The sequence below is a fragment of the Callorhinus ursinus genome, unplaced genomic scaffold (genome assembly GCF_003265705.2).
Source record: "Callorhinus ursinus isolate GAN/ISIS: 27379988/994484 unplaced genomic scaffold, GSC_fseal_2.0 scaffold4, whole genome shotgun sequence".
NCBI classification, from domain to species: Eukaryota; Metazoa; Chordata; class Mammalia; order Carnivora; family Otariidae; genus Callorhinus; species Callorhinus ursinus.
In genome coordinates, this window is record NW_027397066.1 from 144,144,061 (window position 1) to 144,162,045 (window position 17,985).

General features: G+C 34.3%; 1 protein-coding gene across 5 annotated transcripts in view; it reads left to right on the forward strand.

The window, feature by feature from the left end:
• The window catches only part of CLCN3 (chloride voltage-gated channel 3), a 91,406-nt gene that overhangs the window by 55,194 nt on the left and 18,227 nt on the right, over nt 1-17,985 (forward strand). For all 5 annotated transcript variants that reach the window (XM_025874447.2, XM_025874449.2, XM_025874452.2 and 2 more), the window contains 8 exons: nt 1,281-1,438; nt 6,335-6,434; nt 7,806-7,993; nt 8,941-9,063; nt 10,218-10,424; nt 13,797-13,877; nt 14,768-15,313; nt 17,782-17,968. In XM_025874447.2, the coding sequence (XP_025730232.1) occupies nt 1,281-1,438; nt 6,335-6,434; nt 7,806-7,993; nt 8,941-9,063; nt 10,218-10,424; nt 13,797-13,877; nt 14,768-15,313; nt 17,782-17,968 (1,590 nt within the window). The remainder of the gene's footprint in view (nt 1-1,280; nt 1,439-6,334; nt 6,435-7,805; nt 7,994-8,940; nt 9,064-10,217; nt 10,425-13,796; nt 13,878-14,767; nt 15,314-17,781; nt 17,969-17,985) is intronic.

Consider the following 17,985-nt stretch of genomic DNA (forward strand, 5'->3'; position numbering starts at 1 on the left):
TATTCTCCTATACTATCTAGAAGAGTGCCAGTAAGTAGAAAATTCCTAGTAAACGTCTTCCGTTGAGTTTGGTTTGTGCTGTAGAGACTTTAGATCAGTGGTTGGGCCAAATGCTGCTCTTCACTGTTTTGTAAATAAAGTATTATTGAAACACAGCCATACCCATTCATATATTATCTATGATTTCTTTTGTGCCACTATGGCAGAGTTGTGTTGTTGTGACTATGGCCTCCAATGCCTAACGTATTTACTTCTGGCTCTTTTGCTGACCTTTTTTTTGGATTACGAACAATTCAACATTAATCTTTTTTCCTTATAAAGCGCACAGTAAGATATTTTACCACACTATGTGTAACATGGATTTATGCAAATGTAACTGCAAAACAAATTTTTGAAAGTGGACTTTGCTGGGTTAGAGAGTATCTGTGTATTTAAATTTTGGTAGCTTTGACTTCCTAGAAGGGTTATACCAGTTTATACTTAAACTAATAATTTTGTGGCAAGTCCTCCTTCCCCATAACATTGCCAACTCAGTGCATTAGTCAACTGTTTAATCTTTACCAGTCTGATAGAGAAAAATGATATTGTAGGTTTGATTCGTATTTCTCTTTTTTGTGTTGGATTGAACTTTTTAAATTTAAGAGCCATTTGTGTTGGATTGAACTTTATAAATTTAAGTCTTTTTTGTGAATTGTCTTTCAGTGTCGTTCCTGGTACTTTTAAAGTCTCTTATAAGTATATAGTGAACACCTGTCAAAAGATTTATTTAGTACTAGTGACTAGCTTGATGACAAAGATGACTTAGAGGAGGGTGTGTGAGATGAAATATCAGTGAAAAATTTTCTTACAGGGCAAAAAACAAAAACCCACAACACTACAACTCTAAGTATTATCTTTTCTGCTAGATGAAATTGAATAACATTTTTACCAGATGAAAACAATAATTTTCAATTTATCAATCTTCTGTAAGTCGTTATCTAACTTTTTAGAGTCTATGTCCTAATCAATAGAAAATAATAAATCAAAGTCCTCTTCCTCAGAGCAAAAGATGAGTACTACGCAGGCTTATTTTTGACACTGTAGTATATGTTTGAAAGGACATGCCATGGTCTTTTGCCTTATTACCAAGTTTTGGATAACTTTTCTTGATGTTTTCCCTCCTTTATTTTATTATATTTCAAGTAATACTATTTCTTTTTGAATTACTAGTGAACTATTAAGAAGGTTACATAGTTCACCATCGTCTGTCATAAAACATAGTGTTCTTTTTTGCTTTGTAGGAACTCATTATACAATGACTAATGGAGGCAGCATTAACAGTTCTACACACTTACTGGATCTTTTGGATGAACCAATTCCAGGTGTTGGTACATATGATGATTTCCATACTATTGATTGGGTGCGAGAGAAATGTAAAGACAGAGAAAGGCATAGACGGGTAAGTGTTTTCAGTAATTTTTTAATGTAGTGTATAACTAGATCATTTTAATAATATATATATATTTTAAAGATTTTATTTGTTTATTTGACAGAGAGAGACACAGCGAGAGAGGGAACACAAATTGGGGGGTGGGGGAGGGAGAATCAAACTTCCCGCTGAGCAGGGAGCCCAATGCAGGACTCGATCCCAGGACCCTGGGATCATGACCTGAGCCGAAGGCAGATGCTTAATGACTGAGCCACCCAGGCGCCCTTTTATTTTTGCCAATGATCTCAGGCTGCCAAAATATATATTATGCATTAAAGTACATTTAGGAAATTTCTACATTTTATAAGCAATGCATGTTTTTTTCTCTCTACATGTAATTTTTTTAAAAAAGTTTACTTATACCCCTGGAAAGAACTTGAGGTAACTTAAAATCAAGGAAGTATAATAAGACAAAAAAGGAAGGACTGGGAAAACACAGCACATGAGTTGTGGAGGAAGATTGAGGTATAGAAGTCAGCATGATTTTTGTCTTTGAGCAGCACAGCAGCTACAGTAAAAGAGGAAACTTGTTATATAATTATTATTACAGAAGAGCCATATTGGAGAGAGAGTTTTGTGGGATTTTACTGTTTTCTTTTATTTCCTTTCTCAGTTTTAAATGCTGAGATTTCTCAAATTGAGTCCTGTAAAGGGCATATTAAGTGTTGTAATGAATCACTAATAAAAAAAAGAATTACTTATATTGCAATAATATTTCCAACGGTTTTTATAGAAAATGTATATTTCAGATACATCTTGGGCTAAAGAGTTGGGCTAAAATTTCTTCAGAAATAAACTGTTCCATTTGTAACATCAAAAAAAAGAAATAAATAAATTTCTGCTAAATTAAAAAAAATAAAAAATAAAAATTTTAAAGTTATATCAGTATTTTATCCATTAAATAAAAAACGTTTAAAAAAAGAATGGCTTTTACTAAAAAGTACAACTTGTGGGTTGTGACTTACTGATGTAATCCTAAAATAAATTAAAAAAAAAACTCTTTGAAAAAATAAAATTCCAACTTCTAAAAGGTCATTATAACTTTAAGGTCTGAAATTTACTTATAAATGAAAATAACTGCTTGTACAAATTAGTTAAAAGCTTTCATATTAATGTATACATGTATAGTAAAGTTGAAATTAGAATGGGATTATTTTGTTTATGACAAGTATAACCTCTGAGATTCATCAGTCAAGATTTACTTTTTTTGGAAGACACAATACAATCCAGTGGTGATTTTCAAAATTTTTCATCTCAGAACATTTTATTTTATTTTATTTTATCATCTGAGAACGCTTTTTTTAGAATTATTTTTTTAATTTAAATTCAGTTCATTAGCATATAATGTATTATTAGTTTCAGGTGGAGCTCAGTGATTCATCAGTTGTATATAACACGCAGTGCTCATCACATCGCGTGCCCTCCTTAATGCCCCTCACTCTGCTGTTCCATCCCCCGTCCCCTCCCCTCCAGCAGCCCTCAGTTTGTTTCCTGTGGTTAAGAGTCTCTTATGGTTTGTCTCCCTCTCTGATGTCATCTTGTTTTATTTTCCCTCCCTTCCTCTGTGCTCTTCTGTTTTGTTTCTTAAATTCCACATATGAGTGAAACCATAGGATAATTGTCTTTTTCTGATTGACTTATTTTGCTCAGCATAATACCCTCTAGTTCTATCCATGTCGTTGCAAATGGCAAGATTTCATTTTTTGATGGCTGAGTAATAATCCTTTGTATATATATACCACATCCTCTTTATCCATTCATCAAGAACACTATTAAACTCTAAACTGTAAAGAGTTATTGAGGATGCCTAGGGAACTTAGTTTATGTGGTTATATTAATTGATATTTATCATATTCCATGCAAAACCTGAGAAATTTAAAAGATGTTGATTTAAAAGTATAACAAAACCCCATTACACATAACATCAAAACATACTTTTATGAAAACAAAACAAACATTTTTATGAAAATAACTGTTTCTCAAAATAAAAAATATTTAGTGACAGATTTCCAGTATTTAAAGACCTTTTCTAAAGAGATCAGGGTTGATACTAACAAGTTTGATTTTTGTTAATATGGTATAATGAAATTGTCATCCTTATAAGGATCCTTATAAGATTTAAGGAATCTGTCATCGTTACAGTGATATATGTTCCATTTTTATAAATCTCATTATTATTGGTTTAATAAAAGACTGCTGGATTCTAATATCTGCTTCTGCATTCTGTCTGTTGTGATAGGTTATTTGGGTTGAAGTATATGAAGAAAATCCAACCTCATATAGATGGCAGGTTGGAAAAGCTAGTACTATTTTAATAACCTTTTTATATCATTGTGGATAGTCTTAGATACTGTACCAAAGTGACAACTGGTAGTTTCTTAAAGATTAGTTGCCAGTGGGTAATCTGAAACTATACCAATGAACTTTTTGTCTTTTGTTATATTAAAATCTGTTAGTTCACCTTCAATTCTAATGAATAATTTTGTCATGTCATGCAATGATCATTTGGAAAATAGTCACTGATTTATGCAGTTCTTTCAAGTGTTGACACTTTTAATTATACAATATAAAAAAATCACATCTGTTAATATCAACCCTGATCTCTTTAGAAAAGTCTTTAAGTAGTTGGAATCTGTCATCCTTATAGTGATAGATACAAGTTTTCCAAAATTCTTGTTTTACTTGAAAGCTCAAATTCTGTTATTAGAAACAAATACACATTTATTTCACTTGAAATGACAGACTTCCTTGGTTTGTTTTTGGGAAGATGCCTGTCAGATTCCCAAGTCTGAAAAATCATAGTTTGGTGTCTTTCTTTCTTTCTTTTTTTTTAAATTTTTAAATTTTTAAATTTTATTATGTTAATCACCATACATTACATCATTAGTTTTTGATGTAGTGTTCCATGATTCATTGTTTGCGTATAACACCCAGTACTCCATTCAGTATGTGCCCTCTTTAATACCCATCACCAGACTAACCCATCCCCCCACCCCCCTCCCCTCTAGAACCCTCAGTTTGTTTCTCAGAGTCCATAGTCTCTCATGGTACGTCTCCCCCACCGATTTCCCCCCCTTCATTTCTACCTTCCTACTATCTTCTTTTTTTTTAAACATATAATGTATTATTTGTTTCAGAGGTACAGGTCTGTGATTCAACAGTCTTACACAATTCACAGCACTCACCATAGCACATACCCTCCCCAATGTCTGTCACCCAGCCACCCCATCCCTCCTGCACCCTCCACCACTCCAGCAACCCTCAGTTTGTTTCCCGAGATTAAGAATTCCTCATATCAGTGAGATCATATGATACATGTCTTTCTCTGATTGACGTATTTTGCTCAGCATAATACCCTCCATTTCCATCTACATCGTTGCAAATGGCAAGATTTCATTCCTTTTGATGGCTGCATAATATTCCATTGTGTAAATATATCACATCTTCTTTATCCATTCATCTGTCAGTGGACATCTTGGCTCTTTCCACAGTTTGGCTATTGTGGACATTGCTGCTATAAACATCGGGGTGCACGTACTGCTTCAGATCCCTACATTATTTTATCTTTGGGGTAAATACCCAGTAGTGCAATTGCTGGGTTGTAGGGTAGCTCTATTTTCAACTTTTTGAGGAACTTCTATATTGTTTTCCAGAGTGGCTGCACCAGCTTGCATTCCCACCAACAATGTAAGAGGGTTCCCCTTTCTCCGCATCCCCGCCAACATCGTTTCCTGACTTGTTAATTTTAGCCATTCTGACTGGTGTGAGGTGTTATTTCATTGAGGTTTTGATTTGGATTTCCCTCATGCTGAGCGATGTTGAACACTTTTTCATGTGTCTCTTGGCCGTTTGGAATGTCTTCTTTGGAAAATTATCTGTTCATGTCTTCTGCCCATTTCTTGATTATGTTTAAAAAAAGAAGATGGTAGGAAGAGAAAAAATGAAGGGGGGGGGAATCGGAGGGGGAGACGAACCATGAGAGACGATGGACTCAGAAACAAACTGAGGGTTCTAGAGGGGAGGGGGGTGGGGGGATGGGTTAGCCTGGTGATGGGTATTGAAGAGGGCATGTACTGAAGGGAGCACTGGGTGTTATACACAAACAATGAATCATGGAACCCTACATCAAAAACTAATGATGTAATATATGGTGATTAACATAATAAAAAAAGGAGAAAAAAAATAAAAGTACATTCTTACTAAGAGAGGAAGAGTTGCCTTCTTGTGTCTTAGTTGAGTGAGATCTGGAAATCAAATCTGTTCCTGTCCTGCTAGAGGACACTTCTGCCTTACACAGTGATAGAAGAGAGCTTCTGGACCCTACAAATGGGATTAGAGCTCTCCATAACTGCATATTTACAGGCCTACAAATTTTGGCAGGCCCTTTGTTCACATGACTATTCTATACTGTATTTATGAGCATGTTATTATGGGCACTGTTATTAACCGGCCTTATCTTTTAAAGAATATCATAATCCACTTAATTGCTAGGACCAGAAAATGGTCAGGGAATGACAGACATTTCAAGCCATAATGTCTTATTTCTGTTAATATAAAAGTTATGTATCAGCTAAATTTGATTCAGTTTAAAACAGTGTAGGCCAGACTCTGTGTGGTTTGTGGACCCCTTGCTCTAAAATCCTGAGGTTTTTGTTAAAAATGCAGATCTCTGGGTAAATGTTTATCATCTGGTTTACAAGTATAACAACTGTCTGACATAGTGATTCTGCCCCAAGCTCACCTTTCCCATGATTTAGTTTATAGATTACTGTCTCGTGTATAGTAACTGAAAAAAACTGTTAGATTCTAGAATTGTGGCTTTTGTTCATGGTTTGAAAAATGAAGCATAAACATTTCTAATTTCAGATCAACAGCAAAAAGAAAGAATCAGCATGGGAAATGACAAAAAGCTTATATGATGCATGGTCAGGATGGCTAGTAGTAACACTAACAGGATTGGCATCAGGTAAAGAAAAATTTTAATGTAATCCTTTTTTGGTTAACAGAAAAATAAATCGTTCTCCACTCCTTCCCACAATGTTTTTTTCAGGTCCTGTTGGATTTTTAAAAGTATTTATTTTGTTTCCTTCAAGAAATCTTAAATATAAGACTAGGAGGCAGGAAGCTTCAGAGTCTAGTCTTGGCTCTGTCACTTTAAGTGTCTATGCAGTTTGGTTGATCTTTCTGGGTTCAGTTTCTGTGTCTGTAAAATACGTGGTTTGGTCCAGAAAACAATAAAGTATCTTGTAATATTAACATCATAATAAGTAGCTACTGTTTACTGAGTGCTTCATGCACTGCCTTAAAATCTTTACATGTATGTAAACTGCATGGCAGTCCTGTGGTATAAGTACTGCGGTTACCACCATTTTACAGATGAGGTGCCTGAAGCACAGAGAGAGGTTTAGTAACTTGACTAAGGTCATGTAGCTTGTAAGTGGCCAGGCAAAGATTTACATTTAGGCAGTTCTGCTCAAGAGTCTGCATTTCAACTACCATGCTATCGAGTGCCCACAATGTGCCTATGTGTGAGATTTTAAGAAATAGAAGTTGAAGATCTGAACACAAACTTTAAGGACTGTTTTAATGACTTTCAGCTTCCACCATGGAAGATTATGTCTAGAAGAACATGAGGAAAATTAAAATGTATGTGGTGAATAGAGGGAAGTACTGATACCTCTAATTGACGTGCACAAGAATTTTGTGACCCCTGTGTATGTGACCTATTGATCTTTTTATATGATGAGAAGGTCCTAGATTTTGACCATAAATTTTGTATATTTTTTGTATTCTGTCATTAAAATGATCTTGGCATGTTTAATTTTCTGTTATTTAAGGAGAAAACTGAAAGTCTGTCACAGTAATTCATTAATGCTATGAGTTTCACTATTTCTAATGGACATTAAATTTTAATGATATTGATATCATTTGCATATTTATTGTTTCAGATTGAAACATAATAGTAAAAACTTTGACTTTAATAACCTGATTTGTGAACCTCCTGCTAGATAGCTGTCTTTTAAAGATATTTTAGTGTCTTTAAACACCTTTATTACAAATCACAATTAATTTAAATGATGTATTTAGTTTTAATTTCAAACAAAGAGTAGCCATTTTATATTAAAGAGTGGCTATCTATACTTTTTTAGAAGTAATATAAACTTACTTATACCTAAGACTTAAAAATCTTAAATTTATATAATATTCCCTATGTGACCCTTTATGTATAGGGAGTCTGCAGCTTTCTTTGACCCTCTTAACTTGATAGTTCTTAACACTCCAAAAATGGATTTACTTTTTTTTTTTTTTTTTTACTACCGTCAACATGTTTTTACAGGGGCACTGGCTGGACTAATAGACATTGCTGCTGACTGGATGACTGATCTAAAGGAGGGCATTTGCCTTAGTGCATTGTGGTACAACCATGAACAGTGTTGTTGGGGATCTAATGAAACAACATTTGAAGAGAGGGATAAATGTCCCCAGTGGAAAACATGGGCAGAATTAATCATAGGTCAAGCGGAAGTAAGTCTTGCTGGGTCTGAAGATGAATTAGTAATTGTTATGGCTAAATAAATCTCCATTTAATTATAGAATTAATCACATATTAGATGATTGTAACTGCATTAAAAGAAAAAAAGAAATGTAATAGGATAGATTGGAAAATAGAAGAATACCTTGCAGCAAGTAAAATGTAAAGTTTCAAGAAGCTCTATTAATTAACTACATAGTCACATTCAAGTCTATTCAATTATGATATTAAATATATTTCTTACTGTAGAAAAGAAGTGCAGTAGGATCTGTATATCACAAAGTTAATAGGAAGTCAAGTTATTAAAACTGCCTAACATATTGTCGGGAAGTATAAATTATCAAAAAGTTTAGTAAAATAAGCCTTGTAACTGGAGATATCTTGAAGAAATCCATATATTTTTCTTTGTAGCATTATACTATTTAAATGATTACTGTTCTTGACATTCTGTAATGAAGAACATTGTAAAAATTAGAATGTTATATAATATATATAGTTACATGGTCATATAAGGATATGTTTTAAAAATTTTGTTAAAGCTGAATTTTTGAGCTAAAAAGAATATATTTGCTGATAACATGGGCAGTATGCTGTTTCTCACTTGATCTTCAGAACTGCAGAGGAATGAGATCTAAATGCAAATACAATTTCGTCTTCAACTATTTCCAAAATGTGTTTTGTGGGTAGGCAGAGGTTAAAGTGTAGCAGATTTTTGGCAGCCAGACTTTAGGTATCAAGAAAAAGCTAGGAAAACATTAAGACTCCTTGTATATATGAATATGTTTTTTGATTTTACTTAAGTATTTTGTTCATATAAAGCTTAACTATTGTGGAAGTAAACCAGGAAACTTACGAGTTTCACACAAGTTTCTTATGTGGCAAGCACTTGCATTTGGGGTGCACTATACATTAAATTCATACTATACGATTTGCCTTTTAGGGTCCTGGTTCTTACATCATGAATTACATAATGTACATCTTCTGGGCCTTGAGTTTTGCCTTTCTTGCCGTTTCCCTGGTAAAAGTATTTGCTCCATATGCCTGTGGCTCTGGAATTCCAGAGGTAAGCCATGCAATATTTTAGTATCATTTAAACATTTGGTAATTGTGATGATGTTGATCTTTTTGCCTTTAGGGGGGAAAAAGTAGTTGTTTTTCTGGGGAAATTGTAATGTAAAAAAGAAAATTTTAAAAATGTAAGTTGATTGTAGATATCACAAATTCTTCCCCATAGTCATTTCATCATTAACTGTGGAGGTTGATTTTTTTTTTTCCACCACTAATTTAGCACGTGAGTAAACAAATATCAGAAAACTCAGTTATAAAGCTGGAAAAGTATTATGTGGCCTAAAGTTCTTTGATGGATTAGTTGATGTTTTGCTGCTATGAACCTGATTTGAATATATTTACTCTTTTTATATGACTATTTTTTAATTAAATAAGTTAATATTTCTTGAATTTGGCAGATAATATTTATAACAATTTTGTACTTTAAATAAACATTTGACCACAGTGAGGCAATAGTATAAACTTTTGGGTTTTATTTTTTATCTCCGGTAATTTAAGGAATATACTCAGAATTGAATGGTGTAATTTAAAGAATATACTTAGGATTGAATGGTGTGATGGGAATTCATTTCTTTCCCCTCTTAATTTTTCTGTCTTACCAGCTTTTTCTAATGCATTTCCTTTTGAAACTTAATTTTAGTGATTTTTAAAGTTTTGCTAATTATGTCTTCAATAAGGGGCAATATCATGCAGCATTTAGCTGTTGTCACTTATCCTTCTTAATATATAGGAAAATATTACACATAATGGCAGCACTCTGAGAAGACAAAATATCCTAATTTCTGACACAGAATATCTGAATGTATTTAACTATATTTCTACAACAGAAATATTCAAATTTACCTTTTCCTTATTATGTAATTACAACCCTTGTTATTAAGGTCTGTATTCCTTTTAACATGGCCTTATATTCTAGTTTTGTTCATGAGATAGGGTTCCTTCAATCCTTGCTTGAGAAGAGAATTAGAATATGATATAGATTTATTATGTAGCGTAATAGTTAAAGCTTTTGAAAAATTGTGAATTGTTCCATGGTTCACCAAAAATATTTGCAGGGTGGTTTTGTGAGTAAAACAAGAGAGTAACTTAAATTAGTTAAATTTTCCTGTTTCTTAAAGGAAATTAGCTATCTTAATCTTTTCTTTGTAGATTAAAACTATTTTAAGTGGATTCATCATCAGAGGTTACTTGGGAAAGTGGACTTTAATGATTAAAACCATCACATTAGTACTGGCTGTGGCATCAGGTTTGAGTTTAGGAAAAGAAGGTCCTCTGGTACATGTTGCCTGTTGCTGTGGAAATATTTTTTCCTACCTCTTTCCAAAGTATAGCACAAATGAAGCTAAAAAAAGGGAGGTAAGTATCTTTGTGGTTTATTTGACAGATAAATATTACATAGACTTAGTGAGAATTTTCTAGTGTAAAGATCGTGTTTTAACTCTTTACTTTTTGGATAAATTCTGTATTCAGATTCAAATGTGAGAATTGTTTGCTTCTTTCCCCCTTTTTGATTATCTCTAATATCTTTCTAGAATCTATTCCCAGTGCTGCTCAGTTACTCCGGTATTTTAGAGAAGTTTTGGTAGACTACCTGGTCCATTGGTTTCAGTTGAATTTCACAAAGCTCTTTCCATTTGTTTTTGCTTTGCCTTACACCTTTCTTCCTCTGAAGTTTTTCCCAAATGTAACATTATTTTTCCTCTGATTTCTCACCATCAGTATTTTTCCAGGGTTGGGAAGTCTTAACAGCTGTGTTTTCCTCTGGAGGAAGTGTCTAATGCCCCCGAGAGAGGTGTGTCATCTGCAGAGAGCTATCTGGCACCATGAGGATGTTCTGAGGGCCTTTAGGACCTCCTGAGGTTTAAATCAGAGATTCATACTAAAGGGAATATAGGAATTCCTCTTTATTCAGCTGTTTAGGAACATTTATTTCCTTGATCTTTTTTTTTTTTTTTTTTAGGCCAGCCCAAGATCTTTTAGGAGGGCTTTAAACTTTATTTATTATGGAGTTCCCTAATGTTTGTACATTGCTATGGATATTTTCTAGAAGAAAAATGGGCTCCTGAGACCTTTTGTATTAGCTCTACACTTTGGGAGCCCAATCCCTTCTTGTTTTCCCAATCTAATCTGTAGGCCAAGGTGGCACAGAGCGCTTTGCGTTTTCAAGATACCATATTTTTATATAATTAAATATTGAGAACTCAGAGGTCTCTGACCCTAGCACAGGACTTTTCATCCTGTTGTTTTTAATACTATAACAAAAAAGTAGAATATTTTTATCAAGCTATTTGATTCTTCAGTTGAAATGATTTCTCTTTCATTTAGTGTTAGTACTAAAACATTGTTCGTACATTGGCAGTAGTCTGAAAGAGGAACACTTCAGACCGTCATAGTTCTACCTCTGAATGATAATTGTGATTCTAGTACTATGCTCTAACTCGAATAGCTAACATTATTGATTACTTATTATGTATCTGGTTCTGTGACAAGTCCTTTCATTTTAAAATTTAAATCCACAATAATCTTATTAACTTGGCACTATTGTCCCCATTTATAGATAGGAAATTAGGGCATAGAGCTGCTAACTTGTCCAAGATTATGTAGCAGAGTGTCAGAGTATGGATTAAAATTTATTTTTCTCTGACTCCAAAGTCTGTACTCCTTACTACTACTACTATTTCTGTGACTGTGGATATGTGTGTATGTTAAAAACAAAACAAAACATAACCTAAAACTATGTTGTAGCAGAGCAAATTAGGGCTGAAATGGAGCTATAGCATTTGTCTCTCCAGTGCAGTTCCTTTACTTGCTATTGTACCTTGACATTTGGGGGTAAGATTTTTATTTTTATTTATTCATTTTAAGTGCAAAATGTAATTTATTAGAAAATGCCATAGAAATTAAATTCACTTAAATTTTAAGATATACACTGTGATGATTAGTAATGTTTATGACATTAACTTTGTTCACCTTAGTATATAATGGCTAGAGTTTACTTGTTGAAAACATGAAGGCCTCATATTTTGGCTTTCTTCTATGTTCACTTCCTTGACATTTTTAATTAAATGATTCCTTGATACTTATAAAACATTAAAATGTGTGTGTGAGTTATAAGTACTGGGTGTTAGCTTGATGTAAAATTCTATTATATTAAATGTACAGAGAATTCAGTTAAATGTGTTGTCTCCAGTCCTGTTAGTGGGAAAAAACAAAATCATTAAATTTGCTGTCCTCCCCCATATAAGCAGAGTCTGCATTCTGAAAGCCAGGTACAATTTACTTATTTTCTTTTAATTATTTATTTGAGAAAGAGAGAGAACAAGAGAGCAGGGGTGGGAGCAGAAGGAGAGGGAGAGAGAAACACAAGCAGGCTCCTCACTGAGAGTGGAGCCCAACTTGGGGACCCATCTCACAACCGTGAGATCAGACCTGAGCCAAAACCAAGAATTGGATGCTTAACCAACTGCACCACCCAGGCGCCCCTAGCCAAGTACAATTTAATTAAAATAAGTATTGCTTATTTTTAATTTGCCAAACAGCAGCCTGATAATGGAGATCATGGTCTTAATTATATATAATTTAATTTTGATTATTTCCAGTTTCTTTTTCATAAATGTAAAACTTGACCATTTGGGGAAATGCTTTGGTACCCTCAGATATTTACTGGAATGAAATAGTGAAGGGAATAAAGACTCTTAGAAAATTAATTACAATATAAATGTCCAATGAATGTGTATGTACTGGTGGGAAGTGGGCAGTGTCCAAGTGACAGACTGGGGAGGTGGAGAGAGAATCTGTAAGAATGTGGATATTTTTGTCATCTTTAACTTTATTGTAGGGTTCCAGTTTGGAAAGACTGCCTCATAAGGGGGTAGCCATTGTTTTTGCTTTAGAATGAGGCTTTCCAAATTGGCAGTAGCAATATTTTCAGAGGATTTAGAGTAGTGAAAATAAGGTAACTCAATAGGTTTTAAGTTCTCTAGATATTTTACTACGATTTAGACAACAGTAATTATTAGGGGCACCTGGCTGGCTCAGTCAGTAGAGCATGCAGCTCTTGATCGCAGGGTCATGAGTTCAAGCCCCACATTGGGCATAGAGCTTGCATAGAAAACATTAATTATTAATGGTGAAGCAGTTAACTCTAAAATCTGAAGAAATTATATCCTTGGGCACCTGGGTGGCTCAGTTGGTTAACCCTCTACCTTCAGCTCAGGTCATGATCCCAGGGTCCTGGGATTGAGTCCCGCATCGGGCTCCTTGCTCAGTGGGGAGTCTGCCTCTCCCTCTAATCCTCCCCCCTGCGCATGATCTCTCTCTCTCACTCTCTCTCAAATAAATAAATGAATGAATAAATTATTAAAAAAAAAAATAAACTACTCTCCCCCTAAACCCCAGTTACTGTTCTCTCTACTGGTCTTCCCAAACATCTTGATAATTGTGTATATTCATTGCCTTTTTCTTCTTTGCATTCTATTTACATTAGTGTATTTTGCACAAATGTTTTTTAATTGAATATCGAATATGTGAATGACCTTTCAGTTAAAGCAGAAGAGAAAAAATATCTTTTTAGAGGAAATAAATAATGGCCTCTGCTTGGGGAGATGGGGTAGACATGTGAGTTAACTTCAGGAGAGGCATTTCAAAAATTCAGGCAACATGAAGAGTTTTTATTTGGTATATTTGAATTTATAAGAATATATGAAATAAGCCAAATTCTCTTTTTAGGTACTATCAGCTGCCTCAGCTGCAGGGGTTTCTGTAGCTTTCGGTGCACCAATTGGAGGAGTTCTTTTTAGCCTGGAAGAGGTAGGTAAAGAAAACAGCAACTATAACATTATGCATAATTACCATTACAAATATATTTTGGCATGCTTTTCTGTTATATAGCTAGTGTAATAAATACAGACTGTGCCCTTAAGTTTTCAGATTTAACTTCGTAAAGTTATTTTTCACTTATTCTTACTTAGAGATTAATATAACATGTTCTTTACTTTGAGAAAGGCCTTAAAATATTATTCATGTATAAATATTAAGTGATTATTTAAAATTAAACTTTGTTGATGTATTTAAAAGTAAGCAGAAATGGATTTGGCTTAGTAGAAATTATTTAACCACTGTTTGTTATATTATCACCCATGTTTTTATTTAAAAAGTTTTAATCAATTTCTAAATTGTGAGTTTGTATGCTTATTTCTGGGGTAGTTATTGATGTTTAAGAAAATTATTTTAGTCGCATCAGTGGCATATTTTGTTTTTGTTTTCTCATTGGTGCTTAAGACTTTTTACATATTTACACAAAAATGTGACTAGGAATGGTTTAAAATTTGCTTTTCCAGTTTGTGTTCTTTTCCTCTTTTTTCTTTAATATAGAAGAGACAAATTAAATACTTCTTTATGAGCTCATAAGAGTTGGTGATGGTGCATTTATTCTTCACTACATGAGGTGAAACTCATTTTGAAAATGAAACAATGCTAGGTATCTGAAATAATTACTAGACATTTTTGACCAGTTGATACTGGGAATTTGTAATGATGTGATAGCCAAAGTTAATAAAACATTGATTTTTTTCTTACCACAGTAAAATCTATTATATGTAAACACTAGCTGTGGCAAAAATTAGACGATGATATTCAAGTTATAAGATACCAGAAACATCTTATAAAATTATAGCATTAATTTTTCTTTTTCTTTTTAGGTTAGCTATTATTTTCCTCTTAAAACTTTATGGAGATCATTTTTTGCTGCTTTAGTGGCTGCATTTGTTTTGAGATCCATCAATCCTTTTGGTAACAGCCGTCTGGTCCTTTTTTATGTGGAGTATCACACACCATGGTACCTTTTTGAACTGTTCCCTTTTATTCTCCTCGGGGTATTTGGAGGGCTTTGGGGAGCCTTTTTCATTAGGGCAAATATTGCCTGGTGTCGTCGCCGCAAATCCACCAGATTCGGAAAGTATCCTGTTCTTGAAGTCATTGTTGTTGCTGCCATTACTGCGGTGATAGCCTTCCCTAATCCGTATACCAGGCTCAACACCAGTGAGCTGATCAAAGAGCTTTTTACAGACTGTGGTCCTCTGGAATCCTCTTCTCTTTGTGACTACAGAAATGACATGAATGCCAGTAAAATTGTTGATGATATTCCTGATCGTCCAGCAGGCCTTGGAGTGTATTCAGCTATATGGCAGTTATGCTTAGCACTCATATTTAAAATTATCATGACAGTATTCACTTTTGGTATCAAGGTAAGTGCTAATGTGAGGTGTTAGTTAAGTAATTTTGTCATGTTTAAAATGTGTGTGAAATGAGCAGTGAAATGTTTATCTAAAGGTGGTTATTTCATAAATGTAGGCTGAAAAAGTTCTTATCTTTTGGGTTTCATTTCACGTAATGAATAAAAGAATTCCTTTGGATATATTGTTGAACATGGTTATCTGTTACTGTGTAACAAATTACCCCAAAACCTAGCAATTTAAGATACCTAGTTATTTTGCTTTTGGTATTGAGTCAATAATTTGGGAAGGACTCAACTGGGCATGTTTTGTTTGTGGTCTGTCATACATGTCATTAGACATGGCTAAGGCTGGTCATCTACCACCTGGGCTGGGAAGATTCAGACAACTGGGTCTGGAACATCTGGGCTCCTGAACCATCTCTCTCTTTCTCTGTCTCTGTCTGTGTCTCGGTTTTTTCCAGCTTGGTGCCTTCTGGGCATTTAGATTTCTTACATGGTAGCTCCTTGTCCCAAGAGGATCGTTTTTAACCTCGCCGGGGAAGTCATGCACCATGCCTCATGTTACTTTCTATTTGTCTGGGCAGTAACAGAGGCCTACCTCTTAATGGGAGCAGTGTCAGGGAATTCATGGTGACGTTTTAAAAGCACTTATGTTAGTTTCCTTTTGCTGCTATAATAAACTACCCTAAACTTAGTGGCTTAAAAATCACACCAATTAATTACAGTTTTGGCGATCAGAAGTCCAAAATGGGTCTCACTGGACTAAAATCAAGGTGTTCATAGGGATTTATGGAAGTTCTAGGGGAGAGTCCATTTCTTGCCTTTTCTAGCCTTCTAGAGGCCACCCACATTCCTTGGCTCATGGCCCCCTTCTCCCATCCTCAAAGCCAGCAATGGTTAGTTAGGTTTTTCTTTTATCTCATTATCCTGACACTAACTCTTCTAAATCCTTCTTCCACATTTAAAATAACCTTTGTGATTACTTTGAGCCCACCCAGGTAATCCGGGATAATCTTCTGTTTTAAAGTCAGCTGATTAACCCTAATTTTACCTGCAACCTTAATTCCTCCTTACTGTGTAACATAAGGAATTCATGGTAATTAGAATATAGAAAAACTCTGGGGAGCCGTTACTCTGCCTGTCATGCTACTATAGGGTGTTAGCTTGAAAGGACACTGCAGGCTCTGTTAAATTACTAGCCTGTGAATACCATGTCTTTTTCCATCAAGGATTTAAGGGAGCTAGACCCAGTGCCCTGGCACATTGCTTCATTTGAATGTACAAAAGTGAGAATAACATTAATTACTTAGTGATTTGCCAGTAAATGTAATTTTCTTATATGACTGTCAGTGCTGTATATGAGGATCAAATGTCAGCTAATCGTTGTTCTTTAAATTAATATTCACTAGTGATAATATGCTTTTGCAGATGTAAATTATGTGGAATAACACCTTAATGTCAACAAAATCATAATGATAGTTTTTGAAGTATGGTTTCTTTTCTGTTGTTCTCTATTTAGTCTACTGGGTATAAGAGTTACATAATAGAAAAACCTTGAAGTTAAAAATTTTTTTCATAGTGAATCAAGTTAGAGCAACTATTGAAGCTCCTGTTTCTACGTAAGTTGATTTTCTGTAAATCCCAACTTTCTTATCTTTAGTTGAGCTATAGGATGCTGGAGACAATTGGCGGGTCTTTGTTAAGTCCCACAATGTCCTGTGCTCTGGCTGAAGAATCCTAACTGGCAGTGGAATGAAACATATTTTGATCTCTTCTCTTTGGATAGCCTTTTAATGATCCTGATACCGTGTTCAACATGCCATTATTTTGTGCTCAGCTTATTTCATATCCAGAACATTTTGGAGCTATTAGTATTTTAATCTTTAAATGATCTTGCTTAAGATGTTTACTATTCCTATTTTCTTCATTAAATTTAATTGATCGATAAATATTTTTCTCCTTATATGTATCGCTAAAAAATATTGAAGGACCTGGTAAGATTGTCTGCTTCACATTGTACAACTTAAGAGGAATCACATCTAATATTTTTATCATTTGGTAAACAACAAATATGTAGGAGGGTGTAATTGTGGAGTAAAAGACAGTACTTCCCACCGAACTGATTTCGTTTTATGAAAAATGCTTCATATTGTCCTTTTTTCTTTCCCCATTTCAGCATAGACTAATAAAAATTTTGTTAGGGACTGGCATTAAGGAACTCTTGAGCTTAAAGGATAAATAACCCTTGGGTTATTTTCTCTTTGGCCTAGAGAATGTTACTTGTTACTTTGTAACTGAATTCATGAATAAGGTACCAGTAGAAGGGTATTTTGCTGTAGTTTTATTTGTACTAGGATTTTGCTATATAAATAAAATGTGAAAAGAATCAAAAGTGTTATAAAGAAGTCTGTAGAATGTAGGTTCTAAGCATCCAACTCGAGGATCTCTGCTCAGTTAAGCATTGTGTTTTTGTTACAGGTTCCATCAGGCTTGTTCATTCCCAGCATGGCCATTGGAGCGATTGCTGGAAGGATTGTGGGGATTGCAGTAGAACAGCTTGCGTATTATCACCACGACTGGTTTATCTTTAAGGAGTGGTGTGAGGTTGGAGCTGATTGCATTACACCTGGCCTTTATGCCATGGTTGGTGCTGCTGCATGCTTAGGTAATGAAACTGTGTCT